Raw genomic sequence first — 25895 nt, 5'->3', positions numbered from 1 at the left:
ACTCCTCATTCTAAGTAGCTGAAAATTCCAAATTATTTAAAACTTTTCTTTCCTGATGTCTAAATTTATGAATAAAAAAAAGAGGTAGAGGCAAACTACCTTTACAAAGGCTAAAATCTAATGAGAAATCTTACTCTTGTATTAATGTTTCTCTACTTCCTGCCTTGTAATTTTCGTCTTTAAACATCAGACTCCAGAATGTATTTTGCATAATAATAACCTGCCAGCTTGTGCAAATTAGTTCTACGTGCTGTCAGAGTTTTTCACATTGATCAAATATACTTTATGTGCTTCATTATGAATAATGAAGTAATTCCTGTTTGAAGAAGCAATCATTTGCCTTCAGTCCTTGAATGTGGTCATGACACATGCGATTGTGATGGTCTGACGTTGATTCGAAAACGCTGCTCCCTTTTCCATTTACAACAATTAGTTATATTCATTATGATGGAGTGTCCCTTTGGTTGCCTGCAGCGAGTTCGACCCAGCGTCGCTGTGCCGCTTTCTAAAGCTGAATAAACTATGCAAACACAGCAAAGAACCTCTTGTTCACAACGTCGGAAGGAACAAGCGACGTTCCCCGGAGGACCAGTTTAATTTCAGGGCCTGATACCCCAAATCCAGTTATTTTCCTCTATATGCCGACAGCTTTCTGACTGCACAACTAGGTAGGAAGTGAGCGGATAATATGCATGTATAAAAAAAATACAACATATCCTCTTCCGTTTTAGTTAAAAGAATAATAATTTTAACTTTTTTTTTCATTTTGCTCTCGAATGGTTTCGTCAAGGTCATTTTTAGTCTGAGTAATCCACAACAGGAAAGCACGTCTCCTGTAAGATTAATTAAAAACGGTGATTGTTGCTGTTCGAGCTTACAAGAGTGTGTAGACAAATCAGGGTTTAAAACCAAATCAATAAAGCTCACTGAGGTAAATTAGGCTGAAACACTCTCAAAGCAGTTAATGACAAATCCTGCCAGGCATGGAGACGGAATGGGTCAATAGCTCAAACAAGCCAGATACAATCGTGTTACGTCACGCGGACAAAGCCGTTAGGGCAACATCCACAAGAGATGTGCCGGATCTCCCTGAGGACATGAACCTATAAATAAAGCCACCGGCCGCTTCATTAGGTACACCCGTTCAACTGCTTGTAAGCAGGTAGCAAATCAGCCAATCACATGGGCAACAACTCAACACGTTTAGGCCTCCATACAAGGTGAAGACAACTTGCTGAAGTACACAACATCTGAATGGAGAAGAAGGGTCCAAAAAAAAAAAAAAGGTTTCAAAAAACAAAACAACTGGACTTCTATTCTGAAGCTGAACATTTCGGTTCTCATCCATGAAGCTTTCTCAATTCAAAATGTCTAGAGTAGTGAGGAGTTCCAAGCTTAATGGACTTGCTTTAACGAGGTCTATAAAGCTTGGAGCTCCACACTACTCCAAACATATTGAAGTGAAACGTCTTCAGTAAGACTAAGAAAGTAGAGCAAATCACCCCAGTTCTGAAGTTCTTCCACTGGCTCCCTGTATCTCAGAGAATAGACTTTAAAATACTTCTGTTAGTCTATAAATCCCTAAATGGCTTAGCACCTAAATACATCACAGACTTGTTATCAGTGTATCAACCCTCCAGACCACTAAGATCTTCTGGCTCCAGCCTATTCTGCATACCTAGAACCAGAACCAAACATGGAGAAGCAGCATTTAGTTCCTATGCTCCACTCATCTGGAACAAACTTCCAGAGAACTGTAAAAATGCGGAAAGCCTGAGTTCCTTTAAATCAAGATTAAAAACACATTTGTTTAGGATTGCCTTCGACTGTTCTAGTTAAACTGTTCTACTGAAACATCATTAGTTCAACTCTGTAGTAAAACTGTTTTTAATGTTTGCTTTTTGTTTCAATTTTTCCCATGTTCTATTTTGTTTCTACATTTTATTCCTACTGGCTTTTATTCTATTTTTTTTCCTCCTGCATTTTAATCATGTAAAGCACTTTGCATTGTCTCTGTACTGAAATGTGCTATACAAATAAATTTGCCTTGCCTTGCCTTCAGCTTCAGAATAGAAGTCCAGTTGTTTGGTTTTTAAACCTTTTTTTTTGATTGATCATGACCTGGATTACTGAGGATCCTCACCAGAGAAGAAAGGTGATTTTGAATGTGGCATTGTCGTAGGCGCTTGATAGTTTGCACTTGAATATTTCAGAAACTGCTGATCTACCAGGATTTTCAGGCATAACTATCTCTTTGCCTCACAGAAAAGGGTCCAAAAAAAAAAAGGAAATACAAAAAACATCCAACATGAATGCTTTGTTCATGTACAAGTTGAGAGGAAAACAGGCTCACTGTTTTGAGATGACAGGATGGCAGTAGTAGCTCGAGCTAGATTTGTCTCCATACCATCTTTCAGTGCGTAACAAGTAACGTTGTTCCTTTGTACTTTTTCCACATCCCTGCTCTGCAGGAGGTATAGCATCAAAGTCAAAGACTCAACACAATTGGTTGGACTTCCTTATAAAACTTTGAACCAGTGAACAATATAAACTGAAGTTGACTGCACTGTGTTATAACATAACTGAAACGAAATGCATATAATAGAATTACAATTAGTCTATATAATTAATTTCCTTCTGTATTTTTTTTCTTATATAAATAAATTCATGTCTTTCTCTTGTGTTGAAAATATATAGATTAATATTTACAAGAAAGTAGTTTATGTATTGTACTTAATGTCTCAATCGAGAACAAAGTTGAACCGATGTCAATTTTCTTATTGTATGAAGCAACCTGGCGATTAAAACTGAGTGCCGTTTGGTGTGAATCGGCACTGTAGAAACAAACTGAAGTGAATTCAGTTCCGTGAAAACCAAGAAGCAGCAGGCAAATAAATCAATAAAAAATAAAAGTCACAGAACCTGGCTCTTGTGAACCAGGTTGAGAAGTTGGGACCAGTAAACTGAGTCTACATTTGGCATAGATTCACCAAAACTGGGCAAACACAGATTGCTTGGAGTCGGAGTCAGATTAGACTAATTGCAGCTGCAACATAAAGATGGTAGGGTCAGAAATGGGTTTAAACAGCACCTGCCTTGAATCAATGGTTCTAATAAAGGCGCTGGTGAGTGTATTCATAGGTCTGAGTGCATTTCTAACAACAGCGAGTATTTTTTATTCTGTTTGCCTCAAAAGATTCAGATTAGGAGAAAAAAAACTGCATGTGAATAACTCTCTCTCTCTCTCTCTCTCTATCTCTCTCTCTCTCTCTCTCTCTCTCTCTCTCTCTCTCTTGAGAACAATAACATTTTGATCTATCAACAGAAAGTACTAGAAAGCCACTGAGGGGAGATTAAAGAAAAAAAAAAATCCAACAGCACGTGTTTGTGCACTTTGATGTCACTTCTTTCTCTTTTTTTTTTTTTTTTATATCTGCGTGGCTGACACAGAAGCAGGAGCACCAGAGGCTTCTTCAGAGGTGATCTATGATGATGTTCCCAGCGAGGAACCGCTCTCTCCCGATGAAGGTCGGCGGCTGCAGAATCGTGTTTTGCTCCGAATGTTTGCTTTCTCATGACCTCCGACCCCGCAGCCCCCTGACCCGCTGGGCGTCTGTGTGTTCTGCAGACATGATCTATGAAGATGTCCAGAGAGACAGCGGTCCTTTAGAGGCAAACAACGGGTGGAGCTCCAGTGAGTTTGAGAGCTACGACGAGCAGTCTGACAACGACGCCAAACTGCCGGCGAGGAGCAAGGTACTCCACGTGTCAAATCATTCCTGATATCTGTGTATTTTTAATGGTATCTAGACAGCCCAGGTTGTTTGGGTTGGTTTCCAGCGCTTAAAACAATATCAAGGAGAATATTTCATCTCCTGCCTCTCTTGTGCAGTACTCTTTATTAATGTATAGAAGTGGAAGGAAGCGGTAAAGGACATGAAAAATGCATAAAAAGGCTGTCAAGTTTTATGCGAGCATTGTGAGATGAAAGTAAACATGAGACATTTCTGTTTGAAAAGCCACAGATTTTCTTGCCTCTTTTTCTGCCAAGGTTGCTGGTAATCACTGCGGTGCTCCGGAGTGCGCCGCCTCCACATGATGGCACTGTGCGCACGCTCACACTGCGCTGCGTTTTCCTTATGCTCCACAAGCCTTTAATGTGGCTCCCATCATTTCAGGCATATGGAAAATCTGTAGTTGAGTCACCGTTAGCGTATAGATTTGTTCCCGCCTTAATGCCGATTTGAACATCGAAGGTGTTTCTGCACGGATAACACTCTGCTGTAATCCCAGAGAATCCAGAGTACAACTAATAATTTTGGGGAAAAAAACAACAACAACGGAAACCAGAGGTAACAAAAAAAAACTTCTTGAAGTGGGACGGGAAAATTAGCTCCTTTGTAATTACACTGAGATGTGGTGTGAACCCCTCCCCCCCCCCCCCCACCGTTCTGTTGGCAGGTTTGTCTCAGACCGCTGAACAAAAGGAAGAATTCCGGTGTGCTGGATTTTACTATTAATGAAAAAAGCTCAACTATTAGAGGCCAGCAGCCTTCATCAGAAACACATTGTTTTTAATTAGTTTCACCCAATTAATTCTTCACCCGGCGAAGCCTAAGTTCTTGTGAAAGGAACCTGGGAGAGCTGCAGTAAAGTTTGCTTACTTAATATCTGCTTCAAGCTGCTTGCAGCCACTCTGAACCCTGTATAAATCGGCGGCCATTAGACACAATGCCTTTGACCAATGCAGTGCTCCGAGCTTTCACTCTGTGCGCTTGTGATTAATTCCCAGTGTTTCTCAGCTTTTCGTTCCCCTTGATCACTTTGCATCCATTTCCCCTTCTCTGTTTCCTTTCTCCTGCTTTTCTCTTTTCCTTTGGCTTTCGTGGCTTAACACTCCACGCACCTGTGCTCCACCCGTCCCCATCCGATCCCCCTGTAGCTCTCACCTGAAGTGCATCGGCTGAGGGAGCGGTGCGCTAGGACCAAACGTGAACTGGCCATGAGGCTGTCTGGAAAGCACAACTATGACGTCAAGGTATAACCCCCCAGCAGCAGGCGAACACAGTGGGCCTCAGAAATGCATACCGGGTTTTTGAGAGTTCGAAAATTGGCACCAAACTGAAGAATTTTCAAGATTTTTCCACAGTCAATGTGGGAGAGAGATATAGACACCTTTTATCAAACTTTTTGACAGCTGTCAACCTAAGTTGGCTGTAGGTTTTGACAATAGACTGATCAGTTTACCATGTAGATAAGGTAGAAAATGAATTAAAGATCTAGATCATACAAATTGAACAGTAAGCATATTTTTGCAACATTATTTAACGTGTGCTAAACCCACATCATAACTGAACGGTAGAAAAATCTAATTGATTCACCATCCTTTAACTTAGGAATTTGAACCTACAAAATTGGTATTTCTTTAGGAACTTTAACAAATTAATGCGGGGATCTCTGAATACTTAAAAATACAAGGTCATATCAGGTAACCAGGATAATTGGCCTTTTATAAGACATACATTTTTAAACAGTCTCACATTATGGCTGTGAAAGTTTCTAATGTAATTCCCCAGCTGTTTTTGATCATGGTAAATAATGATTTTAGTTAATGTTATTATTTAAATGTTTTGAACGTATTATATGTAACCGCTGTAAAGTTGGACTAATATTAGGTAATAGGCAAAATATATTTTTTTATAATATATAGGTCTATATATATATATCAGTTTATGGATTCTCCTAACTTCTTTGATAAATCCTTCAAGCAAAACAGGCAGAAAGTGGCAGTTTTACAGTCTGAAATGCTGACTCTACCACGCTGTTGCTGTACCACGACAGTGTCAAAAACCTACAGCAAATATTTGTCAGTCCTAATCTAAATTTTAACCAAGGTCTGGTAAACTTTCTGGATTGCAAAAATATTCAACAATCCACAAATAGTGTTTCATTCTTCAGTTGCACGTAGGAAAGCAGTTAAATCTGCTTTCCTACGTGACGAGTGAGTAATTTATGTTCTACCACACATAAACTAAAGGGACCTGAGCAAATGATACATATAGATAAATAATATTCTAAGTAAAATGTTTAACTCTTAAGGTTCTATTCATTAAAAGATTTATTTGACAAGTGCTTCAGTCTAAGGAGATTTCCACTTTCCTTTCCTTGCCTGACCTTCCTCTATAGCGTTTGAAAACAAGTCGAGATTCTAATGTTCAGCCATGCAGGTTCTATAAATACATCAGTGATGGTTACATTCATCTCCCCCCGTTTGACTGTAAACTCCTGATAACACTTAGCTTCCTGATCTTCTTGGTAACTTCCTTCATCGAGTTCCTGTCAAGTGCTGAGTTTCCTGGACCAAAGTCTAAGAGACATGTTTTCACCGCAGCTCACTGCTGCGTTCTACAAGATCTCACCAAAGACTGGTTAACTTTCAGCCTCTTCTCAAGTCAACAACTCCTAATCACGCAAAACATGCACGTTAAAACATCCACTGCCTCACCACACCCTTTATACAGTTTCCTGACACTCTTCCGTGGTCCACCTTATATAACATTACAGACGTAGACGGCCTAAGGACTGGCGCTTCCTATTGGAAATGACGTTTCAGCGCGGCCACCATCTTGGATGGGTCTCTCATGCACCTCCCAGTGCATTTATTTGTACAGAGGAAGCTGTTTGCCCCACTAAAATAAATCTCAACTCCCTGAACTTTTACCCGAATTGTCTCACATAAAAATGCTTGTTTCATACTATTTAACAAAGATAGACATGTGGTATAGCATATTAATAATTATGTCAATAAATACGTGCTTTATTTTGTGCTGAAATACTTTTATTTTATGCTCTTAAACAAAGAGACATGGGGTATTACATAATTATAAATGTGTAAATTAATACATTTTATATTTTAATAAACAAACAAGTTTTATTGATCATTGAAATACACCCTCTGTACACACCAACAATAATTACTTCTAATTTTTTCATGCTTTGCATGCCTACATGCATACACTGTTTTTTAAAGACCTGGAAAAGTGTTCTTTAAAGCTACCTGGTCATTTCAATGTCTTTCACTACCCTGCCTTCAACCAAGAGAACTGTTTTGCACCGATTCTTACTTGTGGTGGCACTCTGTAAATCCAGGATATTTAATGGGATTCAGCTTTAGTTTGTGAAATACAGAGATAACAAATGAATAAGCATGACATTATGCTCCATCAGTTGGGTTTCTGCAATGTTCTCACAAAGTAAAAACTCATATTCAAAACCAATCTCAGCCCAAAATGGTGATCTGCACTGCATGATCTACTTTCAGTAGTTATCGCCGGTTATTGCAACCTTAAGCTGCAGAAAATACGCAGAAAATTGCTCCCTCTGCATTTACTCCCATCGGCTCCATGTGCCAGCCTGGAGTAGGACCCAATATGGCAGCGATGCAGGATGCGCTTCAGCACGTAAAGAGGCGTCTACGTATATGATGTGTATGGGTTCACCTCCCAAAGTCCACACAATTGGCAACATCTATTCAGATGGAACAGGAAGATGTTCTATAGTGAAACAATGTTTAGATTATAGCATTTAGAAGCATCACTTTTAGCAAACTCTTTGCTTTGACCGGCCACATAGTTTCCTAATATAAGTGTTAGTTTACTATGGTACTGTATGTGCTTGACTTGTATGTTGCATAAGTACCGAGGAGCAGACCCTGAGTTACTTGGTGCCGGTTAAGATTTAGGCAACATCAAATAATTCTCTTCGTGTAAGGGGGATGTGTAAACTAACTCCTACTAAATTTTAAAGCAACTTTAATCTGTTCTTTATAAAGTTGAAGTGATTTAACCACAAAATGACAAATAAACAAATTAAGATATATATACACGGAAAAATTTCCAATCTCATCCTTTGCTTTGAATGGATACAGAAACTCTCATAAGCCTTTTTAGTTACTACATTATAGGCAAAATTCTGTACTTAATTTTTTGTAAATTGCAATTAAGCAGCTAAGCCATTATTGGGCCATTATTTTCTGCTGGTCATACATTCTCTGGAACCCAAAGCAGAAGAGAAAACAGACCATTGGTCAGAAAAAAAACAAACATTTTCACACTAACTTTACAGCTACAGACGTTGTAGTGGGTAAAAAAAAGTCAAAACGGTGGAGTGATGACAAAGGAGGCAAAGCAGCTACTTCTTACATCTTCTAATGGAGGGATCACCAACCCTTTTAGAAACTGAGAGCTGCTTCACTGGTGTCGTGTCATACGAAGGGCTACCTGTACTGAACCTTTGAACGAGAAGAGTCAGAGTTCATCATAACTCTATGTAAAAGAAAAAATATTTTTCATGCTTTGTCATAGATATTGTCATTTTTAAATCTACATAAATCCAAGTGTGAATAAACAGGAAGAGTAAAGGGATACAATAAAGTTTTAGATGCAGCTCACTGGCGGGTTGTGCTGTTTTTATAATAGGCTTGAGGACGGCACATGTGGTCCCTGGGAGGCCTGTGGGCACCATGTTGGTGACCCATGCTCTGACGATTAGACATGAAACCAGATAAATCTTGCAACATGCTTGTTTAAGATTATTTTACGCTACTGCAGTTTATGTGCAGCTATGTCTTACAGTTTTACTTTAAAAGAAAACATTTTGAGACAAGGTCTAAGGAAAACATTCTCTCTTTTGTGGGGATGTATTTTTTTTTCCAAAATATCCTAGTTTGTCTCTAAGAAAGAATGTTTCTTTCTTCCAACACTAATACAATAATGATCTTGCTCTTGTTGCATGAGTTCGCTGAGGATTTAAGAACATTTGAAGAGGAAGAGGTGAACTGTTGTCACTTTAATAGGCGCTTATCCAGTAGATTCTACTGAAAGGGCTTTTTGTAAAGCTCAAAAAGAAAATTTTCTTTTTCTAATTTCTAAAATCGTGTATTTCATTTTGCTATGTTTGCCTCAGTTATCTTGTGCAACAAATGACAGACGCAACTTGAACCTTGGTAGGCCCTTCAGTTTATTTCAGTCAATATGAAATATTTCATTTAGAGTTTACATAATGAGGTAAAGATCATAAACTTGGATTTTATAATTGGGCTCATTAGTCAGTCTTACGTCTTCTATCTGAAGACTGGCTTGCAGGGCAAGTCTCTGGTAAAGCTGTTCAAAAACTCAACCAGTTAAAACTAAAGAGGCAGGTAATTCAACTTTCTGCCGCCGTCATTTCAAAATATTTTATTATTCCAATAGGGAACAAAAACATGGTTAGAAATGCAGATAAGGCAATGTAAGATGTTTTTTCCTAAAAAGTGCAGCGTGTTCATATTTAACACTCTATTACTAACCTTGCCTGCAAGATGAATTCTCGCAGTATTTGGGCATTCACAAACACAAGAATCCATCTTGCACTGCTCCCGCTTCAACCGTTTGTGTCCGAACCAAAAACGGTTCAGACCAATCACGTTGCAGTATTGTGATTTAAGGCGGGGCATACCGGTCCGACGAAACCAGGAGCTGACCAGCCCGCAGCCGAGCCAACATAAACATGGCAGCACAGGAGGACGCACACGTAGCTGCTGCTATCACATCTGTTTTGTCAGAATCCACAATTTCATCTTTAAAAGAAAAACAGCAAGAGACGCCTTGACTAGCTGACCTTCTTGTGGTTTCTCATGATGGTGTTACTTACAGTTAAGTTGATACCGTGATTGGCTAAAACCAACCTTTTGTAGGCGGGCACTAGATGTTGCTTCGCCCAGTCAGCTTGGAGAGTTCTGCTCCTTTTCCCAAACAAATTCACTAGGAGCGTTCCCAGATTAATAATGTACAGAACGCAGAAGTACTGCACATTATCAGTCTGGCTGACCAGATTACTCTCTTGCTCCTAAATGAAAAAAAAAAAAAGACGTTTACCTCTGTTTTAAATAACAATGATAATTTTAAATAGTAATACAATGAAATTCTCTTGTATCAGCATTTTCTGGAGAGAGGTGGGCGTGGTGGCTCAATTTAGAGAGCTGGACGTTTGTGTCTAGGAGAGGCTGCAAAGGTTGGTAGTTTAAAACTCAGCCTGTCAATCTGGGTCCCTGAGTAAGACTCTTGACCACAGACTGCTCCCCTGTGTGTCACTTAGTGTGGCAGCACACTGCTCCCCAGGGGATGGATTAAACACGGAGACAAATTTCCCCCCTGTGGGACAATACAGGGAAATATTTATTTATTTCTCAATATCTCCTCCTCATGATCTGAACAGCGAGTCAACATCCTAAAGAATGATATCAAGAATCCGGACGGCATGGCCTGGTTGATAGTGGATAACACAACATCCTACCCGGAAAGTCAACAGAATGCAGTGGAATTGTTATGCCTCGATGAAAGACACACAGGCACAGGGGGATTTATTCATTTATTCACCATTCATGTTTAGAATAAAAAATTATATTCTTTAATTATTCTGTTTGCTTTTAATAGAATATAATATTTTACCAGAAAAAAAAATCCCCGTGACGTACTAAGAAAGTTCTAAAAGGAGAGGGGCAACATGGGTTTGAGGTCATGGGGTGGACACCTGTCAAAGTTTGATGGGTAAGGGGTTGGAATTTCCAGATGACTGGAAATATCTTGCTGAAAGATAAAAACTTTGATAAAAGGTATCTATATATCTCTCTAATGTGATATATCTCCAATAACAAATATGTAAAGGCAGGAATAACAGTTAAACAAGGTTAAATAGTCTGATTGCATAATTTTATATATTCTGAAACTAATGCTTTGTTGAAGCATATTTTGATTTAGCCTTGCAGGACACAGACCTTCCATCACTTACAATGAATCTGAAATAAAGTTCAGGCACTGTAGTTGAATCTCCCTTATAATTGTTTATTTCATCCTTTAGTTAAAGCCATTGTTTGTAAAGAGGTTACAAATTATTTAATTGTACAAATGTATCAGTCAGGAGAACGCTACCCAAAAAACCTCCATCTCATTATAGAACCATATGTGGGATAATATCCTGGCATAGGAAAGAGTGCCATTTGTTATGGACCAATTCTGACTTTTTGGAAACTGGAGGTTTCTCTAAATAAAATGAAGAAAAAACAAAACAAAACTTAAACAGATCGGGGAAGCTTCAGGGCAAGATGGTGACACTGAAGAAGCAGGAGATATTTACGTTGTGCACCCCAAGGGACGATCTCATGTATTCTTCATATATCTGAACTGAGGAGTAGGCTGTAAAACAGAAGCCTTATATAGCAAAAGAAACATTCACATTTCCCGAAAGCTTGTAAGAAAGTTGGTCTGAAAGAGGTTTTGCACCACAGTTTCAAGTGGTATGTTCTGAAAAACGGCCTCTTACCAAAAAGAACACAGTGTGCAGTGTAAAATATGATGGTAGCACCATCATGCTTAGAAGTTACTTTTCTTAAAATAACTTTTTTTTTTATTGTATATAGTAACCTTCAGTTGTCTGTTAGAGTTAAAACACACATTCAAGTCAACAAATGGTCATTTTGTGAGACAGAGTCCAGAACAAAACCGGAAAGAAAGTTCCCGAAGTCTTATTCAGTGGAATTTACTGAGGAAGACTAGGGAGAAGAGACGTGCTCAAAATCTGGCAGCTTTAGAGAACTGTGTTATGTAGAAATAAATGACAGTCACAGGTGAATTCGGTTTGTAAAGGATGTTTTTTGGTGCGGTCTAAACTTTTTTCTAAGCTTGCAATTTAAACAGGCCTGTGTACACAGTCCGAGCCCACTGTGTGTCACATAATTTCATCGCCAAACCCAACTCCCTCTGCTCCGCGCTTAACTATAGGATTGATGATCATCCTGAGCTGATATATGCAATCTGTTATGCTCAGCTGACACAATGGCTTAATTGGCTCGCTGTGCCATCCTTCTTAACTCTTCCTCTGCTCCGTGGCTTTGCTTTGAGACTGTTGATTGGTCTGTTAGGCTCCCCCTTTATGTTTCCCTGCCTCGTTTAATATCAGGACAAATTCATGAAGCACATTAATTATTTAATAATAGTCTGCTTGTTTGCCTACATAAACATCAGCGCAACCCGCTGCCGTTTCCTGACCTACTTTCTCGGAGTAGCGTCATTTAAAAATACTACTCCCAGGAGTATATTCAGGGTCTGTGGAGTCTGGTTGCATGGCCTCTGCAATGGCTCAGGGTGGAGTTTGTGGTCAGCTGAATTTTTCCCACGCTGAGTAAGGCTGCCGATGTGGATCTCCCTCTCTTACCATAATCTTTCCATGATATGCTCGTAGGCTCTCTGATTAGAAAGCTGCACGGCGACCCACGGGGGGAGTCGCAGATGGCGAGGCTCATGATGAGCCTGCTGAGCGCCACTTCTCCCCGTCTCTCTCCAGTGTAGCGCTGTAGGTTATCAAGCCACCGCAGCATGGCACTTCCCTCCTGCTCTGATGCTCCTTTGTCGTCTCTGTGTGCTCCACGCAACCAGGTTCAGCAGCTCATGAGGGCAGCGAGAACCGGGACGAAGGATGGGCTGGAGAGGACCAAAATAGCTGTCATGAGAAAAGTGTCATTCCTGCAGAGAAAAGATCAAATGGGTAATTGAGGATTTATTTTTTTTATTTTAAACTTACTGCTCTTGAGTTATGACTCTCTAGAAAGTGTGTACATTTCTTTCTTTAAAGAAATCACTAGATGTTATGAAATTCCTTGCAGCTTTTGTATCATAAAAGGCAGTTTGCTTGGGTAAAAATCAAGCTTAGCCAAGCCAAATAGGAGCCTCTAAGATGGTCGGGGTAGAAAGTCTTATTTTTTTTCTTTCTTTTTAGAAATCCCTAAAGGCAAACATGAAAGTACCAGGGAAGAAGAGATCCTACTGATTATATTTAAAACAAATGAAAAAGACAAGCTTTTGCAGTTTTTATGTAATACCGAGGGGGGGGGGGGGGGGGTTTAGTAAAGTTTCTAGTGTAAGAAAGAGAAAGTATCCCATGTGGTATCATCAAGCTCGTGTTTCAGGAACCCCTTGCCTTACAGTATAGAGATCTGCATCTATAAATGAATATCAGTATATTTAAGATAGATGGCAGAGTCGCGGCTGAAACAGATCTCTAAGTCATCACATAAAGGGAAAGGAGGGCAGCGCTGCTATTTTTGGGGTATTGATTGTTTGAAATCTACGCAGCATTGTATTTTTCTTCCAACAGTCCTCTGTTATCATTCCAAAGACTTTAATTGGACCGGTGGAACCTTCTGGTGTCTATGCCTTAATGGTTATGGGTGAACCAGGGATTATCACACTTTTTTTTTTTTTTTTAAACTGTTGTATGTCTTTGTGCCAATGCAGAGATGAGAATGTGTTTGGCTCGCTTTTGCGCCTATTTTACTCCTACATACAGTATCGTCCTGAATTTTCTTGCCTGTGCCTGCTCTTTACCTCTCTCTTTCTCTGTCTCGCTTTTCCTCTGCTCTCTCTCTTTTTTTTATTCTTCAGAGAGTTCAGAAGTTTCTTCATATTTTAGAGGTAATAAACTTAGAGTGTCGCTGTGTGTCTCCAGCTGCTCTGAGATCTGAAGGCTGCCTTTCTGTTATTCTCTGTCCTTGTCACATTCTCTGTCACTAGACATGCACACACACACACACACACACGCGCGCGCATACACATTACTCAGACACACAAAAACTCCTAAACCGTTCTGCTCTTCTTTTTTTTTTTTTTTTTTTTTGAAATTTGCAGAGGAGGAGGATGATGCTGGGTACCTGGATGTGGCTGTGTCAGAAGTGAAGCATCCTCCCCCGCAGCTGAGTCCTATGCCAGAGGGGCTGACCAACCACCAGGTGCAGCTGACAGCAGCCCCGTCACACATGGAAATCTGTAACAGCTACACCGGTTCACAGCTTAGAAACGAGCAGTTTGACTAGAAACGCTGTAGAATAGTGCGATGTTTCGTGGTGTATTGTTGGGGGGGGGGGGGAGGCTTGTCACTTTGGTAAATTGAAAACGGAGCTTTCTACCGTGTGGGGAAAGAAGCAGTGAAAAGGTTCTATTTGAACCTTAACACGAGTAGCTTTGGTACAAAGCCAAGTCCGAGAACGAGCAAGACTCAAACCTCTGTTTGTTGTGCTCAGCTCTGCCGGGAAGAGTTTAATAGATTTTCTGCAACTATCACATAAACCCGGTGACCACAGGATACGAATGCATGCGCAGAACAAAGACACAGAAAAAAATAGATAAAAAAACAACTGATAGATAAATTGACCTGGTTCTACTGACATGGAATGTAATTTTTTATAAATGCAACATTGTATGTGTTGTACACTACAACTTGTAGAGTAATCCACATTTACTGCATTTGCAATACATTATTGTTCTTCCAAAGTCCAAATGAATCGTAGAGGAGCTGAAGACGGCTGCAGAAGTCCTAAACCGGGACTTTCTGTCTCTTACGTATCTGAGTGATTTAAAAACTGCCGTTTGCCGCTTCTCTATCCGATACATGACATTCAGTGGCTTGCACCGTAGCCTCAGAGGCAATTTACTTGTTGGGTTTTTATTTGACAAGACCAAAAGTCATAAACGCTTTGTAAAACAGAAGCAAATAAAAATAAGAACAATCCAATAGTACAAACCATAAGGCGAAGGTGAAAAAAAAACAAAAAAACAGGGACACCCAGGCAGAGGTAAATGTGAAATAGTCCACTCACCTGACACCGGCCAGAGGCCTCTGGTTCTAATCAGCACCAATCACCTGGGAACCTTTTACTCACACAAGCTCAGGAACCGGGAGACTCCTCTAACTGTGCTCTCCGACAATGGCCTTTCAATTGCGTATCCATGCCTAAAAAGTAGTCATTTGTTAATCAGGATTTTTTTTTAAATATCTGTTTGCTTTCGACTTCCGATCTTGCTTGTGAAAGCGGCGCGTTCTAAAACCGCCAGAGCAGCTGCTTTCGTGTCGCGCCGCCTCAAGTGATCCAGCTCGTTCAAACAGACCGACTCCTCTCTGAGTCTTTTTCTCCCGTGACTAACGCGTGATTATGGTGTAATCCATCAACCGGCGCCGTGCTTAACTGAAAGCACGCCACACACCGCAGCCCAATCATGTCCTGTTAGAGCCCGAGCTCCTGACTGATATGTTGTCCGCGCAGGTTGTCAGGCGCCATATCCTTGGCTCCATCATTCAGAGCGAGCGGAGCTACCTGGAGTCTCTCAGGAGGATCCTGCAGGTGAGCTGTTTAGTCCTCCTGTCCTCTTCTGCCACATGCAATATCTTCACAGTTTAGCCACTGTGAGTTACACCGAAATGAGAAGCAGAGATATTCATCAAATTATCAAGGTGTCTGTGCATAAATAATCTTGATAAAACACCTATGCCTATTTGGAGGGGGTGGGGGGGGGGGGGGGGGGGGGGCTTCATGCTGATACTGAGAAAGAGCGGCTGTCGGGCTTACACAGCGGGGTGCAGCCGCTCCTCTTCAATCTCCCTTGATAAAAAGGAAAAGGAGACCTTATCTGGTCGTCATTGAAAAATAAAAGAAGAACCCGGTGAGATGGAATTGACTGCAATCAATGGTTGCCTTGTATGCTATAAAATCTTTTATTGTCAAGATACGTTGGATGCTCTGCCTTTTGTTAAGAATTGTCATTAATGTTCATGCTTCTTTGTGAGGTTCAGTGCTTTTAAAACTCTTTTGTGATTCAAGGAGACCAGCCATGTAGTGAAGTAAAGGCAATGTTTCCAGACATATCACGTGATTAGATAAAAAAAAAAAAAAAACTGCACCCTGCACAATTGAAGATTTCCAATACTGTTTATCACCACAATATAGCTTCACGGTTTCTGCTGCTTCTCACTGATTTTTTTCTTTTTTTTGTGTGTCTTCTTGTAAATTATTGCGGTGGGTCAGAGACAGGACTCGAAGAGGTCAACACTCTGTGAAAAGATGCTCAACGGATGTTTTCTTTTTTTTTTGGGTCCCATTATCATTCTGGCTCCAAGTCGCGAAGATAATGGTTTGGAGGAAAATGCTCACGCCCATCAATCTACGATTACAATTTTCTTTCTCAATCTCACCAGGAGTACCACCGACCGTTGATGGAGGCTGAGCCGCGCATACTGAGTCCGAGGAAGATCCGGCCCATTTTCTACCGAATCAGAGAGATCACACAGTGCCACTCCATGTTCCAGATTGCGCTGGCTTCCCGCGTTGCCGAGTGGGACAGAAGTGAGAAAATCGGGGACTTATTTGTTGCCTCGGTTAGTGTAAATTACAGAAATCAAACTGGCCACTCACAGCTTGACTAACGTGTTGGTGCAGATGAGACCAGATATGTACATACACTATGTACAAAAAACAAGAAAACATACAAACTTTTGTTTCTCTGACATTCTGACTTTAGATTAGACAAATATGTCCATGTTTCAGGACAATTAGGATTACCTATTTTATTTCCTAAATGCCTGAATAATGAAAAAGACATTTGCTTTGGGGTCTGATGAAATTTCACACAATGTTTGTATGACATCAGAGAGAAATAAAAAAACAATTAGAGAAAATACCAGGAGGAGAACTGTGGACCTTCAACCTGGTTAATCATTATGTTCAATAGCCCTAGGGCAGTGGTTCCCAACCCTGGTCCTCTAGTACCTCTGTCCTGCATGTTTTAGATGGCTCTGTTCCAGCACACCCGATTCGAATGATTGCATTCGACCCCCTCTGCATGCCATCAAGTGGTGCAGAAGCCTGTTAAACATCCATTTAAGTCTGGTGTGTGGCAGCAATAAGACACCTAAACCATGCAGGACAGGGGTCCCTGAGGTCCAGGGTTGGGAACCACTGCCCTGGGGGAGCCATGTCCATCAGTTCAAACAATTATATGCAAGCATAAACAACAAGGGAATGTTGAGTGATCACACAATCAAAGAAGGACGTGTGTTCTGTGGCTCAGAGATGAATGCATTTTATTAGAAATGTGAGCATCAGGCCCAGAACAAAAGCAAAAAAAAAAAAACAAAAAAAAAAAACAATGTTGAAGATGAAGATACTGGCTAAAACTGTTAAGAGTGTGTCAATGGCCACCCAGCAAGGAAAAAGCTTTTCCAAATATGCACAGGGTCGAATACCTTAATTTTTGGAAACATGTCTTGTGGACTGATGAAACTAAAATTAAAACATCTGGCCGTGGGCTGCATTGTTGCAGCTAAGGGAAAACATGTTGATCTCACAAGCCTGAAAACACCCTCCCAGCTGAGAAGCATGGCGGTGATAACATCATGTGGTGTGCATCATGGCGGCATCATGACGAAAGAACGTATTGTGCAAACACTGGAGCAACATGTCAACATATCAACCAGGAAGTTGAAGCTTGACTGTAAATGAGTCTTTCAAATGAACAAGGACACTAAGTTTAAAGTCAGATTAGTTACAAAGGGGTTCAAGGAAAACAAAGTCAATGCTTTGCATGTGGCCCTCACAATGTCTGATCACAAAATAAATTTGCGTGCAGAGCTGAAACGCTGTGTGGAAGGAAGGTGAGCTGCAAAGCTTACTCATTTACGGCTGGTACATAAGAAAGATTGGACCAAAATATGAGCTAAACTGAGAAAAGGATGAAAAACTTCAGGAACGTTGCCTAGAACATTTGACCGAAGTCTTACAGTTTAATGGCAACAATAGCGGATGTTAAGTAAATGCATGTAAACCTCTGAATTTGGACAAAATAAATTAAATCGGCCTTAATTTTGGGTAGAACCGGTCATATCGTCCGTGCAGTATGCGCTTGGTCCTCATTTCTAAGTCTCTGTTAGCTCGTTAATAACGGGCAAACAGGCATAGTTCACTCCAAACAAAATCAATTACAGGCATGATAAATATCTCCAATGCCTCGGATGCTCTCAGGGATGTATGTTGTCACATTTTTTAGCAGTACCAGTGCTCAGAGGAGGTTTCATTTTCAAGCATCTGCAGTGTGCGTGCTCATCCATATGGCCTGCTCATTATTTGCCTATTAGAGCGACTTGTTTGATTCTTCTCTATGCTGGCTGTTATTGTGCTCTTCCATTGATATTTCAACACCTACTGTGTATCAAATGAAGCCACGTTTGACAGTGAAAGGGCTGGGACAGTGTACGGCCCAGATTGGTCTGCTCCTTTTTCTACCTCTACCTGCCGAGTCTGCAGTAATATCCGTGCCAGCAGGGTCCTCAGGGAAACTTAGAGAAAAGAGGGTTAATTCCTTCATCTGATTTGCCAATTTCCCATTACTCCTCATATTGTCGCTATCAGCCGCCTGGCGTAGGTGTAATTGTGGAAGCAGAATAGATATTTACCACGGAACAGTCACACGCAGCTGCACTCCCACACAGTCTTCCACCTCATTCTTCTTTATGCACCATCCTAAACGGATCAGGGGGGGTATTTGTTTACCGTTCAAACAAACAATTTCTACTGAGTTTTCAGCGACCCCATTTTGCCAAGATTTTCTAAGTCAGAGAAAAATTATTTGATTTTGCCTGTTATTAGAAAACTATTCATGCTGTAATGTAATGCTATTCTGATGGTGGAAGACATTTAATAAATCTAGATTTTTGCTGTTCATCCTTTCTTTTTTTTTTTGTTTTACAGTTTTCTAAGTCCATGGTGCTGGATGTGTACAGTGATTACGTGAACAACTTCACCAACGCGATGGCTCTCATTAAAAAGGGATGCATGTCCAAACCGGCGTTCTTGGAATTTCTAAAGGTGAATATAACTCTTGTTGCTCTACACTGAATTTCGCCAATGTTCTGTCAAATTAAAGTATCCCGTTGATGCTTTTAGCATTATTGAGATCTCAACTTTTCAAGGATTCGCAAACAGCTCCAGATCAAGTTTAAGAGATAGATAGTATAGACATAGAGTTCAGGAAAACCAGTTTATTCATGGTCATAGCAACGAAAGTCAATGTTTCTCCCTGGATCAGAGATTGATAAAACAAACATAGGCCCAGTTATTCACATTTAGGAGTTGGCAGTGAGAAATAGGCACATGAGTAGCTCAAAATATCTGATTTAACGTTATATGGTTGTTGGGATTATTTTAGCAACCATTTAGCAAGTATTACACAAGTGTCCAGTTCCCTGCATTGAATCTAGTAGGTGACAAATTCAGCACATTTTAGTTGGGGGACAGCTTTAGCAGACTGAGCTCCAGAGTTTTTGTACAATTTACAAGGTTTAATTTGAAATGTAATTTCTGTATTGAATGAGTGAAAACTTAATAAACTCAGCATATAGAATTTAATCTTGAAAAAATAGAAATCACTCAAATATGCTTAGAGTTACTAAGCTCATTATCATGTACAGGCTTATCTTTGACAGCTTTTCCAGGATCCGATGAAATGTTGGCTTTTTACTTAAAATGTACCAATATTTATATAGTACATAAGTATCTTTGAGTTTTCAGACACAACGTTTAAATCCATTTGTGGAAACACTTTTACATTTTGCTTTAGATTGAATCAAGATGTGAGTAGACTTTTGTTTTCATGTCATCTACTTTACAGTCAGAACTATCAATTTGTCAGCAATTTACCCTCTAATTTTAAGATTTGCTTCCCTTGGTCTGTCATTGTTCAAGAGTATTATTGATGTTGTAATACAAAAAGGCATTTTCCTTAAATCCTCTCAATTTAAAGTCTTTAAATGTCTCAAATACGCACAAGTCTTCCCATACTACTGTAGGTCCTAAGATATAAAATACCATAAATATGATATTTCACATTTGTTCTGTTCTGGGTATATGCAAAAAGTTGATAGTGTTTGTATTGTTGGGATTTAACTTACGTCATGCAGAAAATAAACTACAAGTTCACAGTGGCTGGAGTTTAATTTGGGGTTCTCGAGCGTTCAGTGCTGGGACTGTATCTTTCTTTCTTTATTTATTGCAGATATTTGTACATTCTCTTAAATTCAATTGCTGATGACACAAATGTATTTTGTCTTGGAAAGAACCTAAATAATGTTGCAAACAAAGGAACATTGAGCTGAACAAGTTAAAGTGTTGGTTTTATATAGATAAAGCAGCTTTAAATCTAAGCAAACTACTTTTGGTGTTTTAGTTATTTTAGTTATTTTTTTAACTAACTCAACAACCAACATTTGATATATGATATCAGCATTTTTGGAGTAATTGTACAGATTAAATTATATTTTCTGTCACACATATATTTTATAACACCTGTAAATGTCAGTGCTAGGGTGGCTAGCTCATTAAAACATAAATAATGGACACTTCTTGGCCTTAACATTTAACTCAACCCTTATTTTGATTAGTCACATATTTTGTTTTTCTAAATATGGGTCCTTTCTTTTTTTCAAGGGAGAGTTGGCAACACTGTTCAATGCCCTTAGAATTAATTTAGACATGAAAGACGTACAAACTCAGGAGTCCCTAAATATTCTTCACAAATGTTTAATTTTCCTGTATATTTAATGTGTGGACGTGTTGGGAAACAGTTATTAAACAAAATGTCATTATATTTTCTTTCTTTTTTTTTTTCAAAAAAAGAGCTGTGAGAATTGTAAATAAAGCTAATTATGAGGAGCCAACAAATACTAGTATACTTTTGTCAAATACATTAAAGTTTACAGACTTTGTAGCTTTTGAGTTATTTCCATTTATGTACAAAACACTTGTTACCTTTAAATATTCAGATACTGTTTGACTTATGATAAATTAGGCTGCTTGTAGGCTCAGCGGACAATTTACCTTTAAGATACCTGCAGTAAGGGCTAATGTTGTGTAACACTGTCTTTCAGCTTGAGAACTAAGTTTATGTAATGGAAACTAAAAGAATGTAAAACATTTGGAAAATATAATACATCTTATAAAATCAACATAAATAAAATGTGAATGAACACTCACCATTTTGTCCCAGAGGTGAAATGGCTTCTCTCTGGGCTTCTCATGGATGATCACTTAGACAGCTTTTTAAATATAGTAGTTAGGTTTAGTAGGGTCTGCTCTATGGTCGTCAAATATTTGCTCAGACATTTTATTGCAGTCTCAGGCACACGTTATTCCGGGAGATGTCTGCTAAAATGTTATTCTGAAATATAAAAGCTGAAGAATTTAAATTATCTGTACAAAGGTAAAGCATAATAAAACAAATTGTCATAACAGGAACAAAAAGGAGTCTTTCTAAAGACTTTATTTTTAATGTCAACCTGCATGAATTAATCTATAAGTGAAGTTTTTTTTTTTTCTGCGCAATGGCTGGTTGGTTTTAGTCTCTGTGCTTCAAAGACGCTTTTAGGATGTGGTGCTTATAATGAAACTTCAAATGAAAAGGACAACTTAAAGAAAGTCACAAAAAGGCAGAGTGAAATGTTTCAATACTTCTCACCACTGTTTATTGTTGAGGCAAAGTCTTTCTTAAATATCGTTACATTAACCGAGGAAAGCAAAGCAAAGCAAAGCAGTACGCTGTGAATGCAGGGCATGAATCTGTATATATTGAAACATTTCCAACGCAAAGGATGATCTTAATATTAGTAAAGCATGGGTAGTTACTTATGGTATGCGTATGCTTTAGTGCCTTTGGTTGTAGAGAAAACAAAGCACCAAAGAACTGATCAAATCAGAAGACTGGCTTTTGGTAAAATATGGTATTCTATGTGGAAAAAACAAAAACAAAACACTGTTTTGAAATATAAGCATTTTGAACAGAATAATGACCTGTATCACAGATTCGGCAGCAGAGGAAAATTTATATAAAAAAAAGCAAACTATGAATTGCGAGTAAATTCCAGTAAAACCTCTTAAGAGGAAAGGCATGCTATTGCAAAAAGGACCGCTGCAAAATGTCAAACGAATCACTGATATGACGCACCGAAAAGAATGCCACAGACCTTTAGAGACTTTTGAGTTTGAGTAGCTTTCTCTCCAGACAGTCAGGATATCATATACAGTTTGTACAGTTTTAGATGTTGAATATGAACGGTGAACTTTGTAAAAGAGAAACAAAGGACACTAAAGTTTTTAAATATACTCAAAGTTTACCAGAGCATCTTGGTTTAAATATGTTATGTCAAAATCTTTGAACTTAGTGAAAAAAAGTTCATATCACAGTTTTAATCATTGGTGCAAAGCAATGAATTTTTTTATTGCTATATTTTTATTGAGACAAAATGCAATCTTAAAAATCAAACCTTACCAGGTAACGTAAACCATTACTATTCAGCATATTTCTTTTAAAGAACCTAGTGGTGTTTTACTAAATGAACTTTTTTTATTTTCTAATAAATTTGCAGAAGAGTTCAGCGGGTTGAAGTGCCCAAAGACATAACTGGTGGTATAAATGTTATCTTTTTTAACCTCAGATTAGCATAAGGGACATGCCATAAATTGAATATTTTGCTGGTAAATGTCGACGCTTCTTGCGGTGCTCTCAGGTTGCCTGGCAACAAATGCTAATTTATTCTGGGAGGTCATTGACATGATCAGAAATGCATTTTGTGAGTATTTTGCATTTGCGGAGTATATCATGGCTAGATGTGGTAGTTTGCTTCGTGGGGACAGTAAAAAGCTTCATATTAATAAATGTTGACTAAATCTGCTGTCCATTGTATAAAATATGCAAAAAACTTCACTACACATACATTTCCTGTTGCTGGAGAAAAGATTTGACCATCCTTGTTTTTGACAAATATGTTGTAGCACACACTGAGCTAATCTTATCTCGGAGTTTAAGAAAAAATATTTATCTTTTGTCAACTAAAACCTAGTTTTTCCGTGTTCCCTCAGATTGTTAGATTTGCCTGACAGTTCACCTGTGATAAAATAGTAACATTTTAAAGGAAGTTGGGTTAGGCTAAAAATGCCTTTTACTTTTGCATCTCCCTATACTTTTTCTACCAGCTTTTTCTTCACTTCACCAAAAAAAAAAAAACTTACTAAAGGGATTAAAATAGCAGATATGTATATAAAACAAACGATGAAATGCCTAAATTCATAAATCGATATCCAGTCTAAACGTCATGGAAAACAAAACATGATCCAGAACGCCTCAGTTGGAAAACAGTCTGGAGTCAGACAAAGCAAAGGCAATGAGTCGTTCCTTTACGGTTTCTGTTTGATAAAAAAATTATCATAGTTTTGGAAGTCTTCCTGGTTTATGGGGCACCACAATTGTTCTCTCCATGGCCCTCTGTAGAGGTTGGAAATGATTTTGCGACAGCGCTAGTATCAAACATACCGACATGCAAGTCCAAGATTTGTTACATTACAGAAGGGCTCTGTGATCCATCCACAGTGAACATGATTATGACCCACTTTGACTGAGTTATAATCATATTCAGTGTAATCTCTCCACTATATGCTCCATTCCCCTGAAGACCTCGACTTTGAACTTTCTCAGAGTTTCCTCAGCGCCGACTCAAGAGCCTTCCCTGGCAGCCACCAATGCCTTTTTGCCGTGTTGTATCTGTAATCGACTATGACAGTTTACTTCATGGAGAAATGCAGTAGCATGCAAACGTTGCCAACACCACTGGTAAGAATCTGTGTGTAGCAGGGATTCCCAAATGCCTTTCTAGCCACATTCTGTTCATTTGAGAATGCTTACACTTCATTTCTAGCTAATTCAAATCAGCTTTTTGAAGACTTGGTTTATTGTTTGATACGAGAAACCCAGAATCGACTTTTTGTCTTTTTTGTAGCTTGCAAATGTTTTACTTGCTTACCAAAAGCAAAATACACCTTTTTAACCTTTTTATTTGTCTTTGCGAACAACGGCCTTCTTCAAAGCTCGTCTTGCATGCACATTTTTGTAAAACCATAAAGAGATCTTCATTTTTGTCAAAAATCATAATCAACCCTCTATGTGAGACTCAAAGTAGTTGTAAAGTTGTAAAGACTATTGTAAAGCAATATCATACTAGTTAAAATATAAGACCTTGACAGTCATGTTTTCTATCTTGATCTGCTTCCTTTCACCACTTGAAAACTGAAAAAAAGAGAACACACTAAATGTGAAGCCAACACTGAAACGAAAGTTTCACTGATGACTCAATGCCCTTTTTCCTTCCGTTGTTTCACTCAGCAACTATATTTAACAAAAAAAAAAAAAAAGTTGTTATACGTTTTGAAAAGCATTTATCAAAGATTGTAGTCTTACGTAGCCTTTTTATCGGGGCCATTTTGCTCTTACTGATTGCGCAGGCAGGAGTTTAGTGATAACTGAGAAAATTCAGATGATGTTTCAAACAATCCAGTAAAATCTTGCCGCATTTGATTCGTGTGAGACATTGGCCCGAATTTTCGATTCTGTCTCTGTTAGAAAAGCTTCACCGTGCAATACATAACTGGCCCCCTAAAAAACAGATCGTGATGGTCAATATCTCTTCTTGACACCACTCCAATGTTTTTTTGTTTGTGAAGATTGAGCACCATAGAGAAAAAAGGTTTTACTCAGTGCTCCTGCAATGTTTCACTGAGTCCACTCAGAGGCCACCTTTTCTTTACGAGGTTACCTGTGAAAAACAGTTTGTACGCTCAGTCACTGAACATCAGATCAAACTGATGAAACCTTTGCAATTGCCGCCTTTGTAGTCTAACCTGTGATTTGTTGATTGGAAGGCTGCTGACCACTAGGGACGCCTGTTGTCCTCAAGCAATTACTTACGCTGTGTTTTTCATTGCTAATAGTCTTAAAAACGTACATGGTGCAACTTCAAGAGTCAAGCCTCTGCTTGTTAAAAAAAACAAACAAAAAAAACTAAACTGATAGGTTTTGGTGTTATTGCCTTTCCATTAATATTACATTTGAACGATGGCCAATCACCTGCAACAATAAGATTATCAAACCTTTTCTGTGAAGAATACATGCTTTTGTCACTTGAAATTTAGCATTTGGAATATACGCTTTCTTTTGTACTGTACTTTTCTTTTTTCGCTGAGTCCATTCTGATTTTAAAACCTTCGATAGTACTTTCCCAACTAAAATGACAAGATTAGCTAAACCAGGCCAAACTGGAAAATAAATCAATATTGCTCTCTAAATTTTCATTTTTTTTTATCAGCCAAGTACCAATGACCCAATGACAAGTTTTACAGGTTACTTCTAATAACCTGCAATCTATCTATCTATCTATCTATCTATCTATCTATCTATCTATCTATCTATCTATCTATCTATCTATCTATCTATCTATCTATCTATCTATCTATCTATCTATCTATCTATCTATCTATCTATCTATCTATCTATCTATCTATCTATCTATCTATCTATCTATCTATCTATCTATCTATCTATCTATCTATATATATATATATATATATATATATATATATATATATATATATATATATATATATATATATATATATATATATATATATATATATACCTTGAGCATATCAAATTGTTCCATGTCAATATTTCAGTACTGGAAGACTTACTTATTTCAAAGTTGACTCTACTGATTTGTCATTGATTTGCATTATAGTATCAAATAATGTGAATCAGCATGCAATTTTAAATATTTCCTTTTCAATCCAGGGAAGTTTATGGAGCTAAAGTAATGCAGTATGTGGTCCATACATGATGGTGAACTGATGTGGTGAAAGTAATTTCAAAAGCTCGAACCACAAATGGGGTAACATATAAACGTCCTACTCAGCTAATAAACTCCCGCTTGAGGCTTGACACAATCTGGAATTCCAAGTGAATGAACAACTTCCATCCCAACGTGTGATACCCAGAATTCCCCTCTATAAATATGCATCACATGAATACAGAAAAATGGGATGCGATGAAAACAGTATGGTTGAATAAATAGATAAAACCTAAAAAATATATATAAAAAATACTATTTTTAATTCTCTTTATAAAAATCAGTTGTCTGAACTATATAAACTCGAGTACCAC

At 38.6% G+C, this 25895-nt stretch overlaps 1 protein-coding gene across 3 annotated transcripts in view; it reads left to right on the top strand.

The window, feature by feature from the left end:
* The window catches only part of arhgef10la (Rho guanine nucleotide exchange factor (GEF) 10-like a), a 175486-nt gene that overhangs the window by 28227 nt on the left and 121364 nt on the right, over positions 1 to 25895 (top strand). The window contains exons 5-12 of one of the 3 annotated variants that reach the window (XM_036151338.1): positions 3454 to 3528; positions 3629 to 3756; positions 4943 to 5038; positions 12471 to 12579; positions 13719 to 13819; positions 15131 to 15208; positions 16060 to 16239; positions 18608 to 18724. In XM_036151338.1, coding sequence (XP_036007231.1) covers positions 3454 to 3528; positions 3629 to 3756; positions 4943 to 5038; positions 12471 to 12579; positions 13719 to 13819; positions 15131 to 15208; positions 16060 to 16239; positions 18608 to 18724 — 884 coding nt within the window. Of the gene's footprint in view, positions 1 to 3450; positions 3529 to 3628; positions 3757 to 4942; positions 5039 to 12470; positions 12580 to 13718; positions 13820 to 15130; positions 15209 to 16059; positions 16240 to 18607; positions 18725 to 25895 lie in introns of all 3 variants that reach the window. The other 2 variants (XM_036151337.1, XM_036151339.1) reach the window with 2 other exon arrangements.

Source organism: Fundulus heteroclitus, chromosome 20, assembly GCF_011125445.2.
Source record: "Fundulus heteroclitus isolate FHET01 chromosome 20, MU-UCD_Fhet_4.1, whole genome shotgun sequence".
In the NCBI taxonomy this organism is placed as follows: domain Eukaryota; kingdom Metazoa; phylum Chordata; class Actinopteri; order Cyprinodontiformes; family Fundulidae; genus Fundulus; species Fundulus heteroclitus.
Note: the sequence above shows the minus strand (reverse complement) of the source record. Positions and strands in the feature narration are given on the sequence as shown.